The sequence below is a fragment of the Carassius carassius genome, chromosome 7 (genome assembly GCF_963082965.1).
Source record: "Carassius carassius chromosome 7, fCarCar2.1, whole genome shotgun sequence".
Lineage (NCBI taxonomy): Eukaryota > Metazoa > Chordata > Actinopteri > Cypriniformes > Cyprinidae > Carassius > Carassius carassius.
In genome coordinates, this window is record NC_081761.1 from 12,219,157 (window position 1) to 12,241,116 (window position 21,960).

Consider the following 21,960-nt stretch of genomic DNA (forward strand, 5'->3'; position numbering starts at 1 on the left):
CTTAAATAGCTTTAATATCATTAGCAACTTTTATTTAGTTTACCCATACTTTAGCTACACTATTAAAAATAAAGGTGCTTCAAAAGTTTCTTCAAGCAATGCCATAGAAGAACCATTTTTGGTTCCACAAAGAACCATTCAGTCAAAGGTTCTTTAAAGAACCAACTCTTTCTTACCTTCTAACTTTCTAACCTTTTCTTACCTTCTTTTGCCATAAAGAACCTTTTGTGAAACAAAAAGACCTTTAGGAAAGAAAAAGGAAAGGATGTGATGCTTTTTTTTACCTCTCCAAGTGCACACTCACAGCAGTGAGCAGTGTGTGAACAAACACACACACACACACACTGTGAACACACGCCCGGAGCAGTGGACTGCCTCTCTAACCATTAGGCCACGACTGCTCCAAAAGGTTGTTTTAAGGTTCTTTATGGAACCATTTAGACAAAAAGTCTTTAAAAAGGCATCGTGAAGCAACTTTATTTTTAAGAGTGTAAGTAAATTTAAATAGGGGATGTTAGACTGCAGACTGAATACTTTAAAGTTAAATTGAATAAAAGCTTGTAATTTAAGAAGCTACAGTTTCTAGTTTTCCAACATCAGTGTGAACCATGCTGAAAAGACAAAGCTGAATTAAGCTGAAAAATGTAGCTGGTTTAGCTGCTCCACCATTATGATCTTAATAGTGAAGCTGACTGAGCTGATTAAAGGACATCCTGCTGGTAAAATTAGTTGAGAAGCCTGCCAGCACACCACCATTTAAAATACATAGCTTGGTGTTTTTAGCAAGGAGAAAAGTCTCTGTGTCTGTATCTGTTTTATAAAAGCTTTACACAGAACATACGTGTTTGTGGAGTCTGAACGGTGATTTCACTGGTGAATGCCCCCAGGCCGTGTTTGCTGCGTGCTGCAAGTTGAAATATGTAGGTGGAAAACGGCTTCAGATTCTTCAGCAGATAACTGGAGCTTGGATCAAATGATATTTTCTGGAAGAAAGAGGTTTAAAGTAGTTAGCATTAAACCAGACACTACAAAATGCAAACATTTCATATGTGTGTGTCTGTGTGTACCTGCTCTGGCTGGTCTCCAAGCCTGTAAATGAGCTCATAACCAGTGATAGCGTCAGTACCACTGTGAGCAGGAGGGATCCACGACAGAAGAATACTGGTCTCTGATTTCACCTCTGCCTTCAGTTCTGTGGGCTGGGATGGGACTAGAAATTAGAGGAGGCAGAAAGACGATGCTTAGAGAATGATGCAACAGAAACAAAATAGGCCGCAATATTAGAATCTATAAAATAATCCCAACTTCACATTCTGCACACCTCCTGTCTTGGCAATGATGTGCAGATCACTGGAAAGAGGTCCATCTCCCACTGCAGTGAAAGCGAGAACTCTAATATAATAGGTTTTGTTCGGTGTCAGGTCTCGTATGTTCAGAAAATTCGCCCCTCGAACCATTTCCTTCTCCCATTGGCTCACAGATAGTGACGAATCCGAGGTGTAATACACCCTGTAACCAACCACCTGACCGTTGGCTTCCTCTGGCTCCTCCCACTGCACCATTGCGGTGGAACCACTCAGCATACGACCTCTGACACGACGGGGAGGGGAACTAGGCGCCTGTTCTGCTGTGCGAGCTTCCACGGTTTGACTCGGTGGGCCACGGCCAATCGAATTCACTGCCACAACCCGGAAAAGGTAGTGCGAGTAGGGGCTGAGTCCACCCACGCTGTAACGAGTTGTTGCTATGGCATCAATTTCTTTAAAGGGGTCGGTGGAGGAAGCGGGACGATACTGAATGATGTAGTAAGATACAGGAAGTGGATTTCCACTGTCCCACATTAGAGTAATGCTGGTGGCAGATCGCTCCATGACAACCGGAACTCCTGGAGGATTGGGAAGGGCTACGGAGGAGGAAATGGATAAATTAAAATTAAAATGTTTATTTATATTTTTCTGTACATTTATACTTTTATTAAGCATGGATGCATTAAACGTAATCAAACGTAAGAGTAAAGACTTACAGTATATTTGTACATTACATGTACTAATATTTTGTTTCAAATACTGTTAATTATGTTCTTTTGAACTTTCTATTTATCAAAGAATCATGAAAAAATGTATCACTGTTTCCACAAAACTATTAAGCACCACGACATAAAATATAATAACATAAAATAAGAATGTTAGTTGAGCATCAAATCAACATATAATGATTTCTAAAGGATCATGCGACAGATGAATGGGGTAATGGCTAGTAAAAAATCAGCTTTGTCATCACAGGAATAAATTACATTTTAAAATGGTGAAAATATGAGTCTTCTTTCTAAAAAAAAAATAAAAAATAATATTAATATAATAAAGTATCATCATTACATATTTTATAGCACGTAAGGTTGTTCCAAAATGTAGCAATGTAGCTTTTATTTTGGCCAAATTCAAAAGCAGAAAAGCTTTTTTTTCTTACAGAGAAGGCAATCTCAATGCATTGAAACCAGCTCAGCCAAACAAACATTAAGGTGAAGGAAATGAGACAAAAGCTGATTTTGTGTGCACCCAGAGTGAGTTGCTGCCAATAAGGAATGTTCCAAGTCATTGACTTATGAGGTCATATTTCAGTTAGCCAGGCATTAGACAGCAAGCCAGCTCACTAGGCTTTGGAACAACCATCAGACACCCTGCTTCCTAAATACTGGCTCTGCCCATGGAACATATTGTTTAACTAAAAGGTTTTTCTTACTTTAATAAATCTTCAAAGAGCCTTTTAAACATCACTCCTGCGTACCTTTAACTGTGATCTGGGCAACAGTTTCAATAACTCCGAGAGTGGACATGGCCACACACGTGTAGTTGGCAGACTGGCGTACATCTGTGAGCTCTAAAACATTCCGCCCAATAGGCATGTCATCTTCTGGAGTCAAATCCTCTGCTCCCAGCATCCATTTGACATATGGCATGGGAACGCCCACTGCCTGACAGGAGATATTCACACTTCCTCCCGGCATGATCTCATAATCCATCGGTGGCACTGAGAAGCGAGGAGGGATGCGACGCACTGAGGGTGTGAAAGACAGCGAGTCATTTATTAACTCATGCTAAAGACATTATTAATGCTACAGAGAGCACTGCGCCTAATAAGATACGCCCTCAAGATGTTGTACGCTGCAGGTTATCAATCTGTGTTGTAGTGAAGAGTGGGATAAGACGTGGCTGTGCCTCCTCTTTAATCTCCCAGACTGTGACTGGCCATATAATTAGAAAGAACCCATCAAAAACAGCTGCCTGTGACCACATGAGAAAAGCGCTACACATTTTTTTAAAGCTACACACTGATTTTGGCATGACAAAGTACACACTATACATTGTAAAGCAAATTTATTCAGGCTTAAAAATATATTTCATACAAGTTGATGAATTGATAGAGTACAAAACAGGGGGAAAAAATGTGTACAAATTACATGAAGAAATAATAAATATGTTATTATTAATAATAAAGTTGTGGGGTTAAGTGTACCAGACAGTGATGCTGAATTTGTCATTTAAATGTAATGAAATATATATAAAATATATAAAAAAAAAACACAAAAGCACTTTTACTGGCTGGTTTATGTAAATGCTAATAATATGCAGCAAAATAAAATTGTTATGCATTAGTAAATTATATTCTAAATCATTTTCATATTAAACATTGAATCTATTCCATAAAACAGAAATTGTATTCTAAATCATATTCCTATTAAATGTAATTAATTGTAATGTTAGTTCATGGGCCATTAAATAATATTAACTAACACATAAATGCTTCAGAAGTATATTTCATTGTTAGTTCATGTTAACTAATGCATTCAACTGATTAACAAATGAAACCTTATTGTAAAGTGTTTCTTATGTCTTATGTTATGTATGCTTTCTTGTAATTTCATTTCAAACATTGAATATTTTATATATTATATTATAAATCCTTCTAGTGTATCTAATTTTTACTTGAAAACAAACAAAACGTTCTTTCCCTTGCTTATAAGTTGTGAAAATACAGAAAAATATGGTGCTGTAATGTCACAGTATTCTATAACATAAATGCTCTTATAATATAAGATGAATGTATGAATTACATTTTTTTTCAGATGGACACAAGTTTAAATGGGTATACAGCATTTCTATGATATAATTTGCTATTAGCATGATGTTATGGAATGCGGTTAAGTAGGATCAGGTGAAATATGGCAGATTAGTGTCAAATGACATATGCAGTATTAGGATCTGGAAAGTGAGTTAGATCGTCCGGAGGGAGGGAATTCCAGTGGAGGGGAAGGATTATGTGGATGTGAGGGTCTTAAACTTAGGTTAGAGTAAGAAAAAAGAAGAACACTTACCATCTCTTAACTCTACAGAGGAGTCCGGCAGTGAGAAATGAGCATTGAAAAAGACAAATAATTACAACATTTCTAAGGTAAGAGGAGATGATCTAAGAAGAATCAGACTACACTATTCATAGAAATGTGTTAGTTACAGGTTTTATTTTCTAATTCTACAGCACTCAAATAAGTAACACTAAGTTGTACCTCTGACATAAAGGTTAGCTGGTGTTGAGTAGCGCGTTCCTTCGCTGTTGGTCGCGACACACTCGTATTTACCCTGATCGGTTTCTTCACTCTGATCAATCTGAAGTGCACCTGGATACATATGCACATATAAAGGCATTTACATTTACAATAGGGATGCACCGGTCTATCGGCAGCCGATATTTATCAGCCGTTTTTTTTCTCAATTTACAACCATTGGCATATCGGCTATATAAAGAAAAAGTCCGATATAACAAACCGATGGTTTATTAATTAACTGCATGAAGGCACTGAGCTGTATAATATCTGTTGCATAATCCTAGCACTGCTGTCTGCACTTTAATGCTAATCAAATAACGAAAGACAAAAGATTGTATGCTGTTCTTGACTAAATAACTTTTGTAACTTTCATAAGTATAGCGGACCTCATCTAAATGATGACTGATGTTTTATTTAAGTTTATTGTGTCCTTTTTCACTTAAAAAAAAATCACCATAAAAGCTAAACAAAACACAGCACAAGAAGTGCACATTAAACTCTCTCTCTCAGTTACATTACCATCAACATACAGCAAATTAAACAAAACACTTATTACAACTAACAGTAAACACATTTGTGACCCTGGACCAAAACCAGTCTTAAGTCGCTGGAGTATATTTGTAGCAATAGCCAAAAAAAACATTGTTTAAGTCAAAATGATTGATTTTTCTTTTATGGCAAAAATCATTAGGATGTTAAGTATAAGTATTTCCTACCATAAATATATAAAAACTTTATTTTTGATTAGTAATATGCATTGCTAAGAATTCATTTGGACAACTTCAAAGGCAATTTTCTCACTATTTAGATTTTTTTTGCACGCTCAGATTCCAGATCTTCAAGATCTTCGAATATTGTCAGATCATAGTAAATCATACATCAATGGAAAACTTATTTATTCAGCTTTCAGATGATTCAGTGTAATTCTCAATTTCGAATAATTGACACTTAAGGCTGGTTTTGAGGTCCAGGGTCACATATATACAGATCTCATGCCTTTTCAGGGGGTGCTTAATAAACTATTTGTCAGTTTATTAAGGACCCCCTGAAAAGGCATGAGATCTGATTTAAATCTGAAGAACTGCGTGCTTTCATTAACCATGTAGCTTCGTAGACTAGAAATCCCGTCAAAATAAGAGTCACGCCTTAGTAGAAGAGATCTCATACATATTTAATACATATTAAAGATGGATTAATATGTATTTAATTTATACAGTGAAGTGTTATTTTACATTTGTTTACTTTATTTCTGTACCTGAAAACTGTTAAACCTACCTAAAAAGCACTGTTTATTTAATATGTATTTTTGTTCTGTTGTATTTATGTAGGGCTGCTGAATGTTTAATGGATCCATTCCATGTTCATTAAAAATTATTTGATGATGGAGCAATAAAACTGCTAGTATAATTTAATGCAGGTGTTTTTTAACTTTGCTGATTTAAAACATGATCAAAATATTATCTATTTTGATCGCAACATTTTAAATAAGAGAGGAAGTGACAAATATCGGTATCGGAATCGGCCGATAAGTGTTTGTTAAAATCGGTATCGGCCCCAAACAATCCTATTGGTGCATCCCTAATTTACAACATCACAACACATAACAACACAATTTGTCACCAGCTCAGTACTTTGGAAGAAATGTTCTGGGTTGTGTACAAGTTAAGCTCTATTGACAGGCATACACTTTTTCATATACTATTTTACAAAATCAGTAAGCAATTATATAATGCTAGTGTATACAGGAGCTACAATTTCTGCTGTATGTATGCATTATACAGTTTATCCTGGTACAATACATTCCCTCTTTTCTCTGGAACAGCATGTCACAGATGCTTTACATAGAGCTTAATTTGTACTGAACCTGTAACATTTTGTTAACTGTAACTCAGACATGCCAACACCACACAAACTGGTTTGCATGTAAATATCGGCACAAAATGAAAATAGTTAACGAGTATAACAATCATTACAGTATAAAAAAAAATTCCAAGAACAAATTTTCAAGAATAAAATAAACCAGATATTGCCTTAAAATCTCAAAACAACCAAACAATTGGCCTTGCCGAAAAGAAAAAGAATAATCGGCCAGCCTCTTTCAACAATGTTATTTAAATATTAATAGTTAGATAGAGACACAAACAGACAGAAATGACTCCAAGAGACACAGACTGTTGCACTGCATGTAGAGTGGATTCTAAAAAGGCTTCATTAAAAAGACAAGATATAAATATAAAATAGCCAGATTTATCATCCAAGCAGAAATTTCTAGCTGAAAAATGAAATGGTGTTTAATTAGAGAGAGAAAGAAGTGAGAAGATCCACAGAGGGATCAGAAGAGCATGAGAAAATCAGCGAAAACAGGAAAAAATGCTTTAATTTGTGCAAAACAACAATATTTCACAAAAACGTCAGTATTTTCTGTAATTTTAGTGACAGCAAAACATGTCACTGAAATTGCTAACTTAATGGTCTACATTTCACAATACAAGATAATATAAGATGATTTAGCCAGTCTCTATTTAAGTGGAAAACACAAGCCATCTTTCATATCTGTACCCTCATATCATTTATATTATATATTTTCTTTCCTTTCAAGCAATGGTGCAACCATTCTTAACTGAAGGGGGAATAAAAGTTGATTTTCGTGGCTTTTAGTTTTCTGCTGTTAGTTCTGAAGCCATCTAAACACTATAGTGCGCTCTTACATAATATACACATTTAAAATCTATAGCCTTTGGGGACAACAGACCAAAAACTATAGATGACTCATCTATCAATTTTTTATCCAATAAAATGTTCTCGAATGAGAATGTCCCTCCTACCAATATAACCTACGTAGGTTTTAGGGATGAGCCTTTCAATATGTCCTGCCTAAGCTTCCTGTTTCCAAAAAGTAATACCATCACAAGAAAGAAAACCACTAAAGTAAATCCCCTTTAAATTATTTTTATCAACTCACAAAATGAATGCCTATTTGATTTTAATTTACCATGAAAAAAAAAAAACACACTGAGATAAGATCAGTGTAAAGGGGAGGAAGTCTTATCATGGTGACAGAACATTAATCATGACAAACAAGTCTCTGAAAATGACACGGTTAGTCAAACAGAGATAAACAGAGAGAGAGATGAAAAGAGAGGAGGGGAAAGGGAAGACAAAGATAGAAAGAAAAAGAGCGGTAAGGTAAGGAAAGATGTGGTGGGTTGCTTTAGTCTCTTACCTCGGATAGGTGTACCCCCTGGATGTGTGAGAATGAAAGCAGATGGGAGATTAAAGAGAAGACGAGTTAGTGCAGCGAGGGAGAATGAGAAAAAGACAGAGTGACAGAGAGAGTGAAAAAGATACAGAGAAAGAAAACAGAAAGAGAGAGGGATATAATAGAAACAGCAAAAAAAAAGAATGCAAGAAAAAGAGAAAAAGGGGAGGAGGGAGACTCTTCATGTCTTAAGTGCAAAGTGTACGTTGGGTTTTTATGAGATGACAAAAGAGGTTGTCTTAACTGAACAGAAAAGGACATTTTCCATCACTTAGCATGTTTTAAAATATTTACTATTAAATATTCTTCTTTTTGTTTTTTTACATTAAAAATAATAATTAAAAATAAAATAAAAAATGCTTTCAATTAATTTCATTTTTCACAAACATAAGGCATCTGGTCTGTATCCCTGTTCCAGAAACCCTTTTTTAAAATTCTCATACTAAAATAGACAAAGATTAATTGTTGAATAATTCATGAAATATTGTTTGTATTAAAGCTGCAGTCTGTAACTTTATGTTCAAAATGTACAAAATTAATATAATAAGTAAGTACATCATGAATCCATTTTCCAAACCACGTTTTTGGCTTGTCTGAAACACCACGGTACAGCTATAATAAGTGTTTATATTCACACGGGCGCTGGTTGAACCGCTGCGGAGTAGCCCAGTACCTGTGTGATTCGTCATAGACCTGAACAGAGAGAAGTAGCTCCGGCTACAATGTTCTTCCACAAGATGCAAGCAGTTCTGTTTATTAACTGCTAGAGTGCCAAAAGTTACGGACTGCAGCTTTAAATTTTATGTCCAGATTACAAGAAGAAGAGTGGAATAAAAAGTCAAGAATCTGCTACTCTGCTATACTGTTGTGATATCAATGTCACACTATAAATACCAAGTGTTACATGTATTTTACTAACAGAAAAAAAACTGACAGAACATGATGGAAAATGTACAACCAAGTCTGTCAGTGGCAGACAATGATTTGTAGCACAACCTCTGAATGCCACCTCCGTTTTCTAAGAAAGCAGATCATAAAACCAGTTCAATAGAGAAAATATCTTTATGAATGATAATTGAAAAGAACACAGAGACTTAAGACAGGCAGACTCGAGCCCAGAGAGAGAGGAAAGCCAATAAAGGCCACGGTTTTGGGTGAAAAGCCACTGTAACATTCAGCATTAGGACATTCAAACCTATCTAGGCAACAAAGTGAAAGAAAGAGAGAGAGAAAGAGAGAGAGATCAGAAAGAGTGAGGGGGTAGTGATGCAGGAAATCCAATGCCGAGGGCAGTGAGTGTTTGGAGAAGTGAACGAGTGACCCAGTGAAGGAGGGAGCCAGAAACAGCGAGAGGCTCAGTATCACACATTAGAGGGGCAGCGCTTGGGTAAGGGGGACTGTATCTACTGTACGTGACTGCTGTGTGACTAAGTGTGTGGAGAGAGGGGGACTATACTGTTAGGGGGAATACAATATATAGATATGTCATGCGCTTTATCAATAACTACATGTTTGTTTGTTTTGTGCTTGAACATGTGAGTGTGTGTTGTGCCTCAGAATAGCACACTTACCAAAGGACTCTGTAGATTAAAACACAGAAAAAGAGACAGCACATTTATCACTTAAGGTTCTCGCACAGCAAAAACAGTGTGTTTGAGACTTTCTGTGTGTGTGTGTGTGTGTGTGTGTGTTTGTGTGTATGAGAGAGAGAGAAAGCATATTAGGCTACAGGATTTCTTTAAAGGTGTACTCAAAGAGGTTTTTTGTGTAAGTTTGTAGCATGGGAATCGTTGGCTGTTATGGTTTGGTATTGACTGCATGACAATTGATTTTTCCCACTGTTATGATGAGTCTTGTGTATGTGTATTGTATTCTCTCGTTTCCTTGTTCTTTTATTATTATGATTTCTAAAGTATATAGCAATGCATAATATACACATTCAAAAGTTTTGGTATGTTTTTAAAAATTCATTTAAAGTCTCTCATGTGTACCAAAACTGCATTATTTTATCAAAGATACAGGAAAAATTTTAATATTGTGAAATATAATTACAGTTTAAACTAACTTTTTTTCCTATGATCCTTCAGAAATCATTCCAATATGCTGATTTGATGCTCAATAAATATTCATATTATAATCAATGTTGCTTAATTTTTTTTTTTTTTTTTCAGATTAAATTATTTGTCAAGGAAATCTTTTGAAAGTCTTTCGGAAGACTTTTGGAAGTCTTTACTGTCACTTTTGATCAATTTAATGCTGAAAAAAGTATTAATTTGATAACTGACCATAAACTTTGTATGAATTATTATCATGGTGGTATAAATTTCAATATTGGTGCATCACTAATGAATTATGTATCTGAAGTAAACATATTATAATAACATCATTGATATTTGTAACTTGTAACTTGTTTTTACAAGCAAAACTGCTGGTCATGTAATTTCAACCTGACAACCTGCTCCATGTAGAATAAAACATTTTTTAAACTACTGAGATGACTCTTTATCTCATGTGGGTGTACATCATTTAAAACATATATGTGAAATGTATTATAATTTTTTTTTATGTGTAAAACATTTTAATGAGACACATTTGCTAAGTGCACCTTTAAACATATGACACAATAGGAGCACAGAGACTGTGTGAATCCTCCAGAGCACACGAACCTGAGCGTAGCTGTTTGATCCGCCCATGAGTGTGTGTATCTATGGGGAGGAAATCTTTAAACCAGGTGATCTCAGGGTCAGGTGTTCCACTGGCTGCACACAGCATGGTAGCAGTGCGAGAACGCTCCACAACCTTCAGCTGAGGGCCCATATCTATAGAAGGGAAACCAGTGGGAAGCTGGTCCTCTGAAATAAACAAATACAAACAAGCATTACACTCACACCTCTGCCTTCAATGGAGGGCTTCGATCTTCACAAGATGAAGGTGATCTTATGCAGATGTTATGCAAAGTAGCATACATTTTGTTTTTAAAAGGTATCTTTCATTAAGGACCTATTCTTGTAGATGACAAACAGCTCTGATGGGTACGTATATAGACCACAAACTACAAAATCGAAAGGGATGCATTTTAATTTGACAAAAAAATAAAATAAAAATAATAATAATAAATACAAGTACATCTCTAAAAATAACAGTAATACTCAGAGATGCCATGTTTTGAGTAAGCTTGACAGAAATGCACTTCAGGTCTCTGAGTAAGTTAACTCTTAAAGAAGCTTCTAGTCAGATCTGTGCCTACCGCGGAGAACACTAAGACGGGTGGAGGCGCTGATCTCTCCTGCTTCGTTAGATGCCACACATTCATACACAGCCTCATCACGGGGGGTCCGCAGTGGCTGCACTCGCAACACAGACCCTGAACCATCCTCAAACTCGATCACCTACACAACAACACAGAGGCAAATGTGTTAGTAACTCCCTGAATAGCTTGTGGGTCTTTATAGACCATGTGTATAGCATCCTTTGAGCCAGGGCAAATGTGTGAAGTTACAGAGAGCGTACTGTGGGAATCTCACTTTAGTAGTGTTACAACCTTGTATCGCTGCTCGCAGCAAATGTGTAAGCAAGCTGTCTGTATGGTTTGTGTTTGTTCAGTTGAGGTGTGTTTACCTCAAATCTCTGGTTGGTGACTTTTTTGCCTTTTCTGCTCCATGTGATTTTAGGCTGTGGATCTCCTGTGGCTTGACATACGAAGGAGGCCACGCCCCCCTGAACCCCTATCTGATCAACAGGTGTCCGAGTGAACTGAGGAGGACCTGCAGAGAAAGACAGAGATTGGTCAACTCAGAATTGTCTTGAGGATAGGGAAACCTTTACTATTTAAAATCTCCAGAATAAAAATTGACAAATGTATCTATGGATCATGAAGTTGTACTTCTCACTTAGAGTAATTAACAGGCAGATTTTAAAATTTATAGGCACCAGATGCACTAAATATAATAATATAATAAATTGACTCATTATAATTTTGACAGTTAGGCCAATAATTATACTCCTATGTTTAAATACATCAAAAAAAACATAAATATCAAATCAATTGTTTTGAATGATATAGTTTTAAATAAAATAAAACAAAAAAATTTAGCATTTAGTATTGCTGTTCTAAAAACTTTGTGGGTCCACTGGCAAGAATTTTTTCACCTGCATTTGGTGCTTGTTATATTTTAAACCCTACCGGTAACTTAAGTCTATTTTTATTTTTACATTGCACTAAATATTAAATTCAATACCACTCTCTATACTACTCTCTCTCTCTCTCTCTCTATATATATATATATATATATATATATATATATATATATAAAAAACTAAAACACTAAAAACTAAAATCAGTCATTTTAAATAAAATAAAATAATTTTCTTTCTAAAATTTAGATTAAAATGTGTTGACAGTTTACCATAATGATTTAGGAAATGCAGTATTAAATACTACATTTTATTGCATTTTGTTTATGATACAAGTATTAAATATTTATGATAATTATTTTCCCTATAAACCAATCACTGGCAGGAATGGCAAAAGTTCTGGTCTGTAATTTAAACATGTTAGTTTATAAATTTGACTTTGACTTTAAAATCATAAAACCTATTTGAAAATCAGGCTGTGACTTCATGCATGCACTCAAATGCGTTACAGTTAATACAAAAGATGGAGTGAATTAACTCTTGTAGATGAGGAAAGTGCAGATAAGCGGTGTGATTGATGCAGTCTGCAGTGCTTGCTAATCCACTCGATCTAAGGATGATGTCACATTAATCTGCACGATAACCCAGTGACCAGCAGCTCTAAACTAATGGCATGTGTAACTAACCAAAGGCTCAGCTCAGGTTCAAACAGAACAATGTAGTGAGTGCGTGGGTGAGAGTTCGTGTCATCACCCCTGATGATGCACAGTGAAATCTCTTCATCTTCACTTTACATGCTTTAATCTGCAAAAAGCTCAGATAACGTTTACAAAAGAAAGCCCTTGAGTGCAACTACTCTTACATTTCTATAAAACACAATTACAAAGACCAAAGAGAGAACCATGTTTATAATAATTAATATAAAATAATTGACTTTTTTTAATAAATTCAATAAATTAAATACAAATACAATTGATTGTATTTTTATAAAAAAAAGTAATCTTATTTTTAGCATGTAAATTCTTAACAACTAAAAAAACAATGGTTTTTCTTTCCTCTTCTAATAGAGAATAACATAATGCCGGCCTGATTATCTTCTTTAATGTTTTTCGTGGTCATCAAATGAAAAGTGAAAAATCCATGTATTAAACGTTGACGTCATTTCTTTACGTAGTCAACGAAGGCCACAGTTGTTTTGTAAACACTGATCTGGACATTTGGTGCAGTGAAAGAAACAAATGGAAGATTGTATTATAATCCGGTTTAACATGATGAAATTGCTTAGCATGTTCAAAAACCTTATTTTTTAATTACATACTACTTTGTAAGCTGCATTAAAGTGTGCCTTTATCCTTTGCGCTGGTGGGGAAGAAGAATATTTCACAAAAAGACCCAGCGATCATTCTGAGTTTCAGAGGATTCAGTCTCTGTTTTATATGTATTTGATGTCTGTGTACTCACTTTGTGTATTCGCCAGCTGGAGCACGCTCAGTAGAATCAGTAGTACCGGCTGGTAGGCGCTTCTGTAGATCATGTGACCTCTGGCCATCCTCTCATTGGCTTGTCTATGTGGATCACCAAGCTGTAAGTGCACTCATAACCTAAAGTAAACATGTGAACAAGCAAACATATCTGTCAGTCACATGTGCAGGCCGCAGCTCAACACGAGTCGATTGCATTAATCAATTAGTACTCTGTGTGTAAGACTTTCTCTGAGGATCAGATAACAAATTACCGAGTGGTCAATCAATCCGTGAACATATCATTTAACATAGAGCCTTCACAGACAGAGAGTAGTCTAGCTTGCATTAAAGGAACAGTTCACCAAAAATTAAAATCCTGTAATCATTTATAAACTCTAATGTTACTCTAAATTGAATAGGTGATTGTTGAGCTCCAAAAAAATAAATGCAAATAAATAAACACATAAATAAATCAGCATATAAAAAAGTCCATATGATTTGTGATATTCAAAGTATTCTGAAGCCATAAGATCTTGCTGTAATTTGTGTCATTGGTTTTAAGGTACATTTACATATGGTGCCTCATGGCCGAGTGTGACTGACATCAAAACTGGCACCATGCATCTTGGCGCATTATTTTTATGTATAAATGTGAATGACACTCTAAAAGCTACAGCAGAGGGAATGATTTGTAAAAACTGGCTCTCTTACAAAGAAGGCTATCATATGGCTTCAGAATATTTTAAATATAATGCAAAACTATGTATAGATTAATTTCATAGTGATTGTTTGGACACTTTTTGACTCTTGACTAACCATTCATTTCCATGTAATAGAAAATAGTCACCAGGAAGTGCTAAATATCTTCTCATGTGTTCCAAAAAAAAAAAATAATAATAATAATATTAATTATATTAATAATATATATATATATATATATATATATATATATATATATATATATATATATATATATATAAAGGAAAACCTATAGTACACTATCATTTAAAAGTTTGGGGTCATTTAAAAAAAAATATTTAAATTATTATACTATTAAAAAATATTTAATAATTTCATTCAACAAAGTTGCATTAAATGATCAAAAGTTACAGTAAATACATTTATACAAAAAAAAATATTTGAAATAATGTTGTTATTTTGAGTTTTCTTCAGAATCCTGATTTCAAAAGGTTTCATAAAGACACAAATCAGCATATAAAAGTTATTTCTGAGTGATCATTTGATGAATAAATTACAATTTAAAATATATTACAATATCAAATAACATATTGTAATATCAATACTTATACTACTACTACTACTACTGATAATAATAAAGAAATAATAAATGCAGCCTTGGTAAGCATGAGACTTCTTTTACAAACATTACAAAATGTTACCAACACCAAACAATTAATGGTGTTTGGAATTGCATGAGGGTGAATAAATTTATTGTAAAATTTTGTTGATTTTTGTCTTTCAGAATAGTACTTTTCCAAGCGATAAAAATTACAACAATCTGCCATTGCACAAACTTTAAAGCTGTCAGCTGAGATTGCAAAAAACTTTTTTTGGGGCATAGTTGAAAAAAGGAAAAGCTGCACAAAAAAACAACTGATAACAGATGTCTTGGTTATGACACATGTGGGAAGAAATATAACTCGAAAGTTATACAGAATTCAGATTATAACTTTATTAAAACTTTGATTAAAAAAACTGCATTGAATATGATAATACATGACAGCTCCTAAAGGCATCTCTCTCCAGCACGCTGGAAAACTTTAACATAAACTCAATAATTATAACATTCAGCCCCTAAATGTATAATGTATCTTACTTCTGAAAATATAACGTGAAGAATGAGAGACAGGTCGAGAGAGAGAGAGAGAGAGAGAGAGAGAGAGAGAGAGAGAGGGAGAAAGAGTTTGGGTGGGCAGTTGAACTGCACTAAGTAAAAGTTGCATTAAATATGAATGCTGTGCATGGGAGATTGCCACAGATGGGGGGCGTGTTGAGAATCGCTATGGTAACTCTGCCCCCACGAGCACCACACTTGTCACATCACATCACATCACATCATTAGGAGAGAGAGTGGTTGCAGACCCCCTCATCCGTGCTGCCTCCCCTGTCTCCTATTCATATTTAATTCCTCTGCTGCACTCTGAGGCTTCCTTCACTTTTACAGGGCTGAGAGAGAAAAGACCACACATGTCACTTCCTGCAGGGAATCATGATGATGTAGGAAACGGGGAGTGAAGGAGGGGAACGGTGACACATACAAACCCTAAATGTATGTGTGTTTCCACATGTCAGGATTCTGCTGTGGAGGAAATGGGTCAATCTGATCTCTGACTCATGTAAAACTGAAGCCCTTCAAACCTCTAAAGCTACACACACACACACACACACACACCATCTGCCTCATTTGGAAAACACTCCACAGCAGCTTAACACAATCCCTAATACACATTATTATCAGGAAAATACATAGATGCACGCAAACAACACAAATACACTGAGTATATCCACCAAATATACATCACATCTAAGAAGTCTAAGAAGACATATTGGGAAAATGCTCCTATTTTTTATATTTTTCTAATTTAAAACTCAGTAAAAATATATATTTTAAAAAGTTACATAAATTTCACATAAAATAAAAAATAAAAAGAATAACAAATAAATGCATAAAGCACCAAAACATTTTTTTTTACTTGTGCTACTGTACATTTAAAATCTGAATATTTTATGTTTTTTTTTTTTGTTTTTTTTTGACTTTTTTGAAGGCATGCACTCAAGCTGGACTAAACTTAAGTCTAATGATCCATGCTGTCCAGCATGATTTGAAAGAGCATCTTCTGCTTGAGTGGAAGCAACAAAAATTGACCTTTAGCACAAGGGCCTTAACATTGTCAAAACGTTGCAGAATCTTAAAGAAAAATCTTCTTAATTTTCATAATTAAAATTTTTTTTGTTTAAAACTACACTTATTTGTTTGTTTACAGATTTAAATTAGAATCTGAATCCTTGATTTTCGATTTGGACTGCGCAGACAATGTGGATTGTTTGTGTGTGTTTGTGTGTGTGTGTGTGTGTGTGTGTGTGTGGATTATTTTCCTGTGTTAGAGCCATACGCTACCCTGTCTAATCTGGAAAGAACAGACATCATAATGATAACCTGATATTTCCTGCTTCAACTCCATTTGTGCCAAAAGTCGATAGCTAAGCTTTGTGGCTACGTCTGTGTGCATATGAGAGAGACAAAGTGAGAGGGAGAGGAACATAAGAGACTATGAAAGAAAGCCGACAGCAAGTGTGTGTCTATGTGTGATATTTGTGGAACAGTGAAACATAGCTGCTGACTAAACAAATCTGCATCTTAATTACTTATTCTAAGATGCAACGAGTCAAATAATTGATATTTATTACTAAGGCACCAACCACGTTAACATGCACAGACACAATTAGCCTGCAGTTAGGTGAAAATTAGCCTTGATGTGAATGAAAAAAAAAAAAAAAAACTTTACCCTCTGCTCTCTACAAAAGAAATAAAGTTTTATAGATTCGCATTGACAAGAAGAGACCTTGGATAAACTATCCCTTTAACGTCTACAAAACAGTTATTTTAAACAACATCCCCTGTATTTCAAGTGAAAAGAGTATACAAAATTGCGTAGGCTTTGAAATTACTACAATAAAAGCTCAACAGCCGAGCCACTAAACTCCCTCTCAAATCCTGACTGAGCGATGTACTCTTATTTTGCTGAACCATGACAGTTTTTAACTATTAAATCAATTTGTGCTCTAAGAGTCCATGGACATGAACAGCAATTTATAATGCAGCTTATTAACTATAAATGGACCTGCAATGCCATAAATATAACTGTTGTACTATTAATGCTGTACAGCAGGGGTCTTCAACAGGAGGTTTGTGACAGTACTGCAGTCATTTTTGTGCAAAAAAATTAGTAAACAAACATCAATCAAAGCTAAAGTTAAGAAACTGAAGCTCAGCTAAATGTTTCATTATTCCTCCCACATTAAAGTAAAATTAAAATGCAACCTATATATGACTCGTTAATGATCATTTTAATGGCTTTGCAATGTAAGCCCCATATAAAAGTGTATAAGTGTATTAATTTGATACTATATGCATGTTATTGTAATACAGGCTTCAAATATAACAGGAGGTCTGTTATCCATCAGGGGGTCCTTCGCCTGAAAAATGTTAAAGACCCCTGCAGATCTTATAAGTAAATCTGTTTGGGAATAATGGTGGTTACATAAGGCGATTTGCAGTATTGGGGAGGAAAAATGCTGTGTGTGTTTCCCAGAGGTTTGTTCACAAACACACAAAAACGCACACTGAATCGGATGTAATGACTAACTGAGAAGAGAGTACACCACCAGGTACTAGGAACTGAGTTTTCTCATTTACAAACAGCTTGTCATCTCTAATATGCATCCCATCACATGAGCACTCAAACATATAACAGCAAGGAAAGACAATTCTTTGGCCATATGGCCGCTGTAACTCAACACAAGAACATGTTAGTGTGTTACAAACACAAACTCTACAAAACCCTTCATTAAGTCTCTGTACAACAGATGCAGCTGTCAGGGCAAGAGACAGATGAGGACAAAATGACATGTAGATGTGGGACAGTCTCGCTGGCAGGCACTCATTGCCTTGACAACGCAGAACTCCAATTAGAGCTCCTTTGACATGGAGCAGCTGTGACAGTTAACAGGTACACACATCTGTCTCACCCTGGCCAAAAGTGACCTGAAGCTTCTGCATATGGAACACCCTGCGTGACACGATCACATGGGTCCTCTGTGTATTCCAATCTTCAATCTGTTTCAATGTGGTTACTTCTATGCAACATTTAAAGACCTTAGATGTTTCACTCCGCCAAAGAAAGAAAAGAAATATTGATTTGTTCAACAAAATAAACCCACAAAAAGAACAGCTTGTCTGGATATTTTGGGCAACCTAAATAATGCAATTCTTACAATTCACTTACAGACCCAGTGTAGGTCTTAAACAGAGTATATAGAGGAATCGTGGAGTTACATTTAAGACCTTTTTAAGACAATTTTCATACATTTTAAGACCTCATCGCCACTCCAAGTTTTAACTGGTTACATCAGCAACGCTTTAACTTTTTACTATATATTGATTGTAAGATAGCACAGCTAAACAGACTTACTTTGTGATAACTCCTTATCAATACAACATAATTCAGAAGGGGGGGACGAAGCACAAGATAATTAACTGATTGACTAACCAATGCAACCCAATAAACAAGATTTAGACCAATAAACAAAACAACTGACAAAACTTATTGAAGAGGGAAAATAAAGCTCTATGTGCTACCAGGGAAATGAGTTCACACGGTATTTGAAACATCAACTCTTAGAAATGTTTGCAAACCATAACTGTTTTGTGGAACTCTTCTCGTGACAAACATCTGACTGATCAGACAGTTTAACTGTGATTATGTATTGCTTGATTTGATGCAGACTTGACAGATTGTCAGTAATACTGCACCTGATCGTGTCTAAATGATCATGGAAGGTGAAATAATAATCACAACTTTACATTTTTAATTGTGCATCCCAAGCCCATGCCAGTTACCCATGCCAGCACAATTACCATGTCCCAAATTTTAAAATGTGATTTCCATCCCTAAAATACATATTTAACAGTCACTGCTATGCACATTTATCATAAACACAGCTTAAATGCTTCCTATTAGTGTGGCCCAAAACATTAAACACAGTTTTATTACAGGTAGAATGCAAAATGTTTCAGTGCAAGCGCTTCAACCAAATGTAATTTATGCAATATTTCAAACCTTTAACCCACTGGAGAAAATCAACCGATGTCAACAGTTTAAAAGCTGACAAATTTTGTGGAAAAAACAACAACAACCCTGCACACAACACAGGCTGCAGAACTGTTGGAGGATGTTGGAGGATTTGCTCCTCAACAAATACAGAGCTCATTGACAAATACAGATGTGCTCTCTTCACACAGAGCGCATGCCATTCACGAAATCGAAAGTGAACTGCGACTGCGAGCGCTAGTTTTTAAGACCCCGTGGACACCCTGTAAATACATAAATAAAAAACTATATCTTATAGGGCTGCATTAAAAAACTGACATTACGATATTTCATTTTTCTTGCAATATACTGTATATTAAAATATGAAAAATATAGGAATTTTCACCAAAGTATTTAAATAGCTACAGTACCTTTAGAAAGAAAATATTATTAGAAAGTTAGTTGGGTGATTTTGTAAAGGAAGTGCATCTGTATATACATAAATAATAATAATAATAATAATAATAATAATACACAGATTTTTTTATTTAAAGATCTTCACCTCTTTAAGCAACCAGTTCAAAATGTAAAATATATATATATATATTTCCAATTCTATGATTCCATTTTTTTTAATTGTTCATTTCCAATTCATTATTAATAATATGAATAAAAAATAATAATAAATGCCATGCATTGTGATTATTGACAATAATAATGAGATTCAGATTATTATTAAATAAAAATAAGATATAAATGCCACATTTGAAACCAGTAAAGAACAAAATTGCAGCTATCTGTATTATACTAAATAAATAATATTGCAATATCGTTTTCATAATAAATAAACACAAATACATGCCTGCTTATATCAAAATGTCAGTTTCCATTTTAATGGAATAAAGAAATATTTTCTGCAATATTATGCAGTGATAATATTGTAGCTCTTCTTTCAGGTGTTTATGGGTAATTTGATTCTGTCTTCAGGTCACAAAAACCCATGAGGTACACTTCTTAGTGATTGGGCTTCAAATATTTGTTTGTTATTGTATAACCATGTAAATATTTGTTTGTTATTTATTTGGTATTGTATAACCATTTTGTTATAAATTATTTAAAAAGGGAAAAAAAGAGTTTTAAAAATGGATCTGAAAAACCCCTAAATACATATTCTCAGAATAGTTGCTTCTTAAATAGAAACACTTCAGAAGACAAACAGCTTGTATAAATGGATTGCCATAATTTTATATCCTACAAATGGGATTTGCAGCACCAAGCTAAAACAAACCATAATCATTATAAAAAGCCTTTTTTAAAGTGCCTGCATGGTCACTAGCAACTTAGAACCATTCTTTTTCCCTCATACATCTGTATTTTTGGCTACATTTAAAAAACTGGAACATGGTATGCACGGCATATCACAACAACAACAGTACTTTCTATCTTCATAAAGCTGGCAGATAAACTAGCAATGAAATAGTTTGTAAACAAATTATTCCAAACAGCAAGGGCCTGTACTGAATCAAACATCTCAATTCAACAGGAACAGTGCTGTAAGCAACAGCGTGTTCCTTTATGTGGCATGAAGACAGTAACAATTAGGATGCAACTGAATTGCAGCACATGAAATTACTGTACAGTCATTATGATATCTAATGATCTAACTTAATCCGAAATACAGTGATATTTTATTACCTCATACGCTTTTAATTATGTCTTGTTAAAATGCCCCCAGGGGCTTCAAGGGAACATTTTTGATGACGTAAATTGATTTAGACCGAGCCATTGTGATTTGAGACTGAATCAGTTGCACTGTTTTATTAAAACAACTTCAAGTTCAGAATAACTTGTATTGACTACCACATTAGAAGCCATACTGTGAGTAACACTAGTTGTTTCTTGTTTGCTCCTCTTCTCCTCACATTTGACTCTGCTATCCAATAAAGAGGCAAAAATGCTTTTAAAAAGAGATCTGAACCTCTAGGCCTAGTTCATGAATTGTACGTACATCACTAGAAAATCTCCTTGATCACAATTCTTTGATGTTTATCTTATAGGACCCATCCTATTAAATTAAGTCTGAATCTGCTTGCAAACAAGTTCTCTACGAGTTCACAGAACCTCGCATTCTTTGTTGACTTTTTAAAGGTAAGGGGTGTAAATTTTTCACTGGTAATGTACTTTCTCTCATATCAGCTTAATGTACAGAGACAACTAGGAGCTGTTTGTAGATTAATTTACAATGTGGAGCTTTCAAAACATTGCTCTGTTTACTTCCCCAGAAGCCCAACATAGCAACAATGGCTCACCCAATGGCATAAATCTGGGGCAGGTTTAAACAATGGAAGACGCAGAGAACTGTTTGGGAAACCTCAATCAGTACAGTCATTATTTTTGCAATGCCAATTGGTGACAATAGTGTAACAAAAATGGATTGTTTGAAACAAGCCTTCCAAACAGATGAACTAATACTCAAAAATAAATAAATAATAATAATAATACAAGTAAGGAATAATGTACAGTCAGCCAATCATTACTGCAAAATAAACCCTATATTCTGATCATCCTGTTGAGGTTCACTTTGCAATAATGACCATCTACAGTATATACTGTACACATTATCCTACTGTGCATTAGAAAAGAAAAAAAGATAAAAGATAAAAGAGCTGTGAA

At 34.8% G+C, this 21,960-nt stretch overlaps 1 protein-coding gene across 7 annotated transcripts in view; it reads right to left on the bottom strand.

Annotated features, from left to right (window-relative positions):
- The window catches only part of ptprdb (protein tyrosine phosphatase receptor type Db), a 69,243-nt gene that overhangs the window by 23,439 nt on the left and 23,844 nt on the right, over positions 1-21,960 (bottom strand). For 5 of the 7 annotated variants that reach the window (XM_059553842.1, XM_059553841.1, XM_059553838.1 and 2 more), the window contains 10 exons: positions 13,455-13,594; positions 11,478-11,623; positions 11,107-11,248; positions 10,526-10,711; positions 7,824-7,841; positions 4,562-4,672; positions 2,785-3,054; positions 1,322-1,903; positions 1,068-1,210; positions 842-983 (listed from right to left, as the gene is read on the bottom strand). In XM_059553842.1, coding sequence (XP_059409825.1) covers positions 842-983; positions 1,068-1,210; positions 1,322-1,903; positions 2,785-3,054; positions 4,562-4,672; positions 7,824-7,841; positions 10,526-10,711; positions 11,107-11,248; positions 11,478-11,623; positions 13,455-13,542 — 1,828 coding nt within the window. In that variant the 5' untranslated portion in view covers positions 13,543-13,594. The remainder of the gene's footprint in view (positions 1-841; positions 984-1,067; positions 1,211-1,321; positions 1,904-2,784; positions 3,055-4,561; positions 4,673-7,823; positions 7,842-10,525; positions 10,712-11,106; positions 11,249-11,477; positions 11,624-13,454; positions 13,595-21,960) is intronic. The other 2 variants (XM_059553844.1, XM_059553840.1) reach the window with 1 other exon arrangement.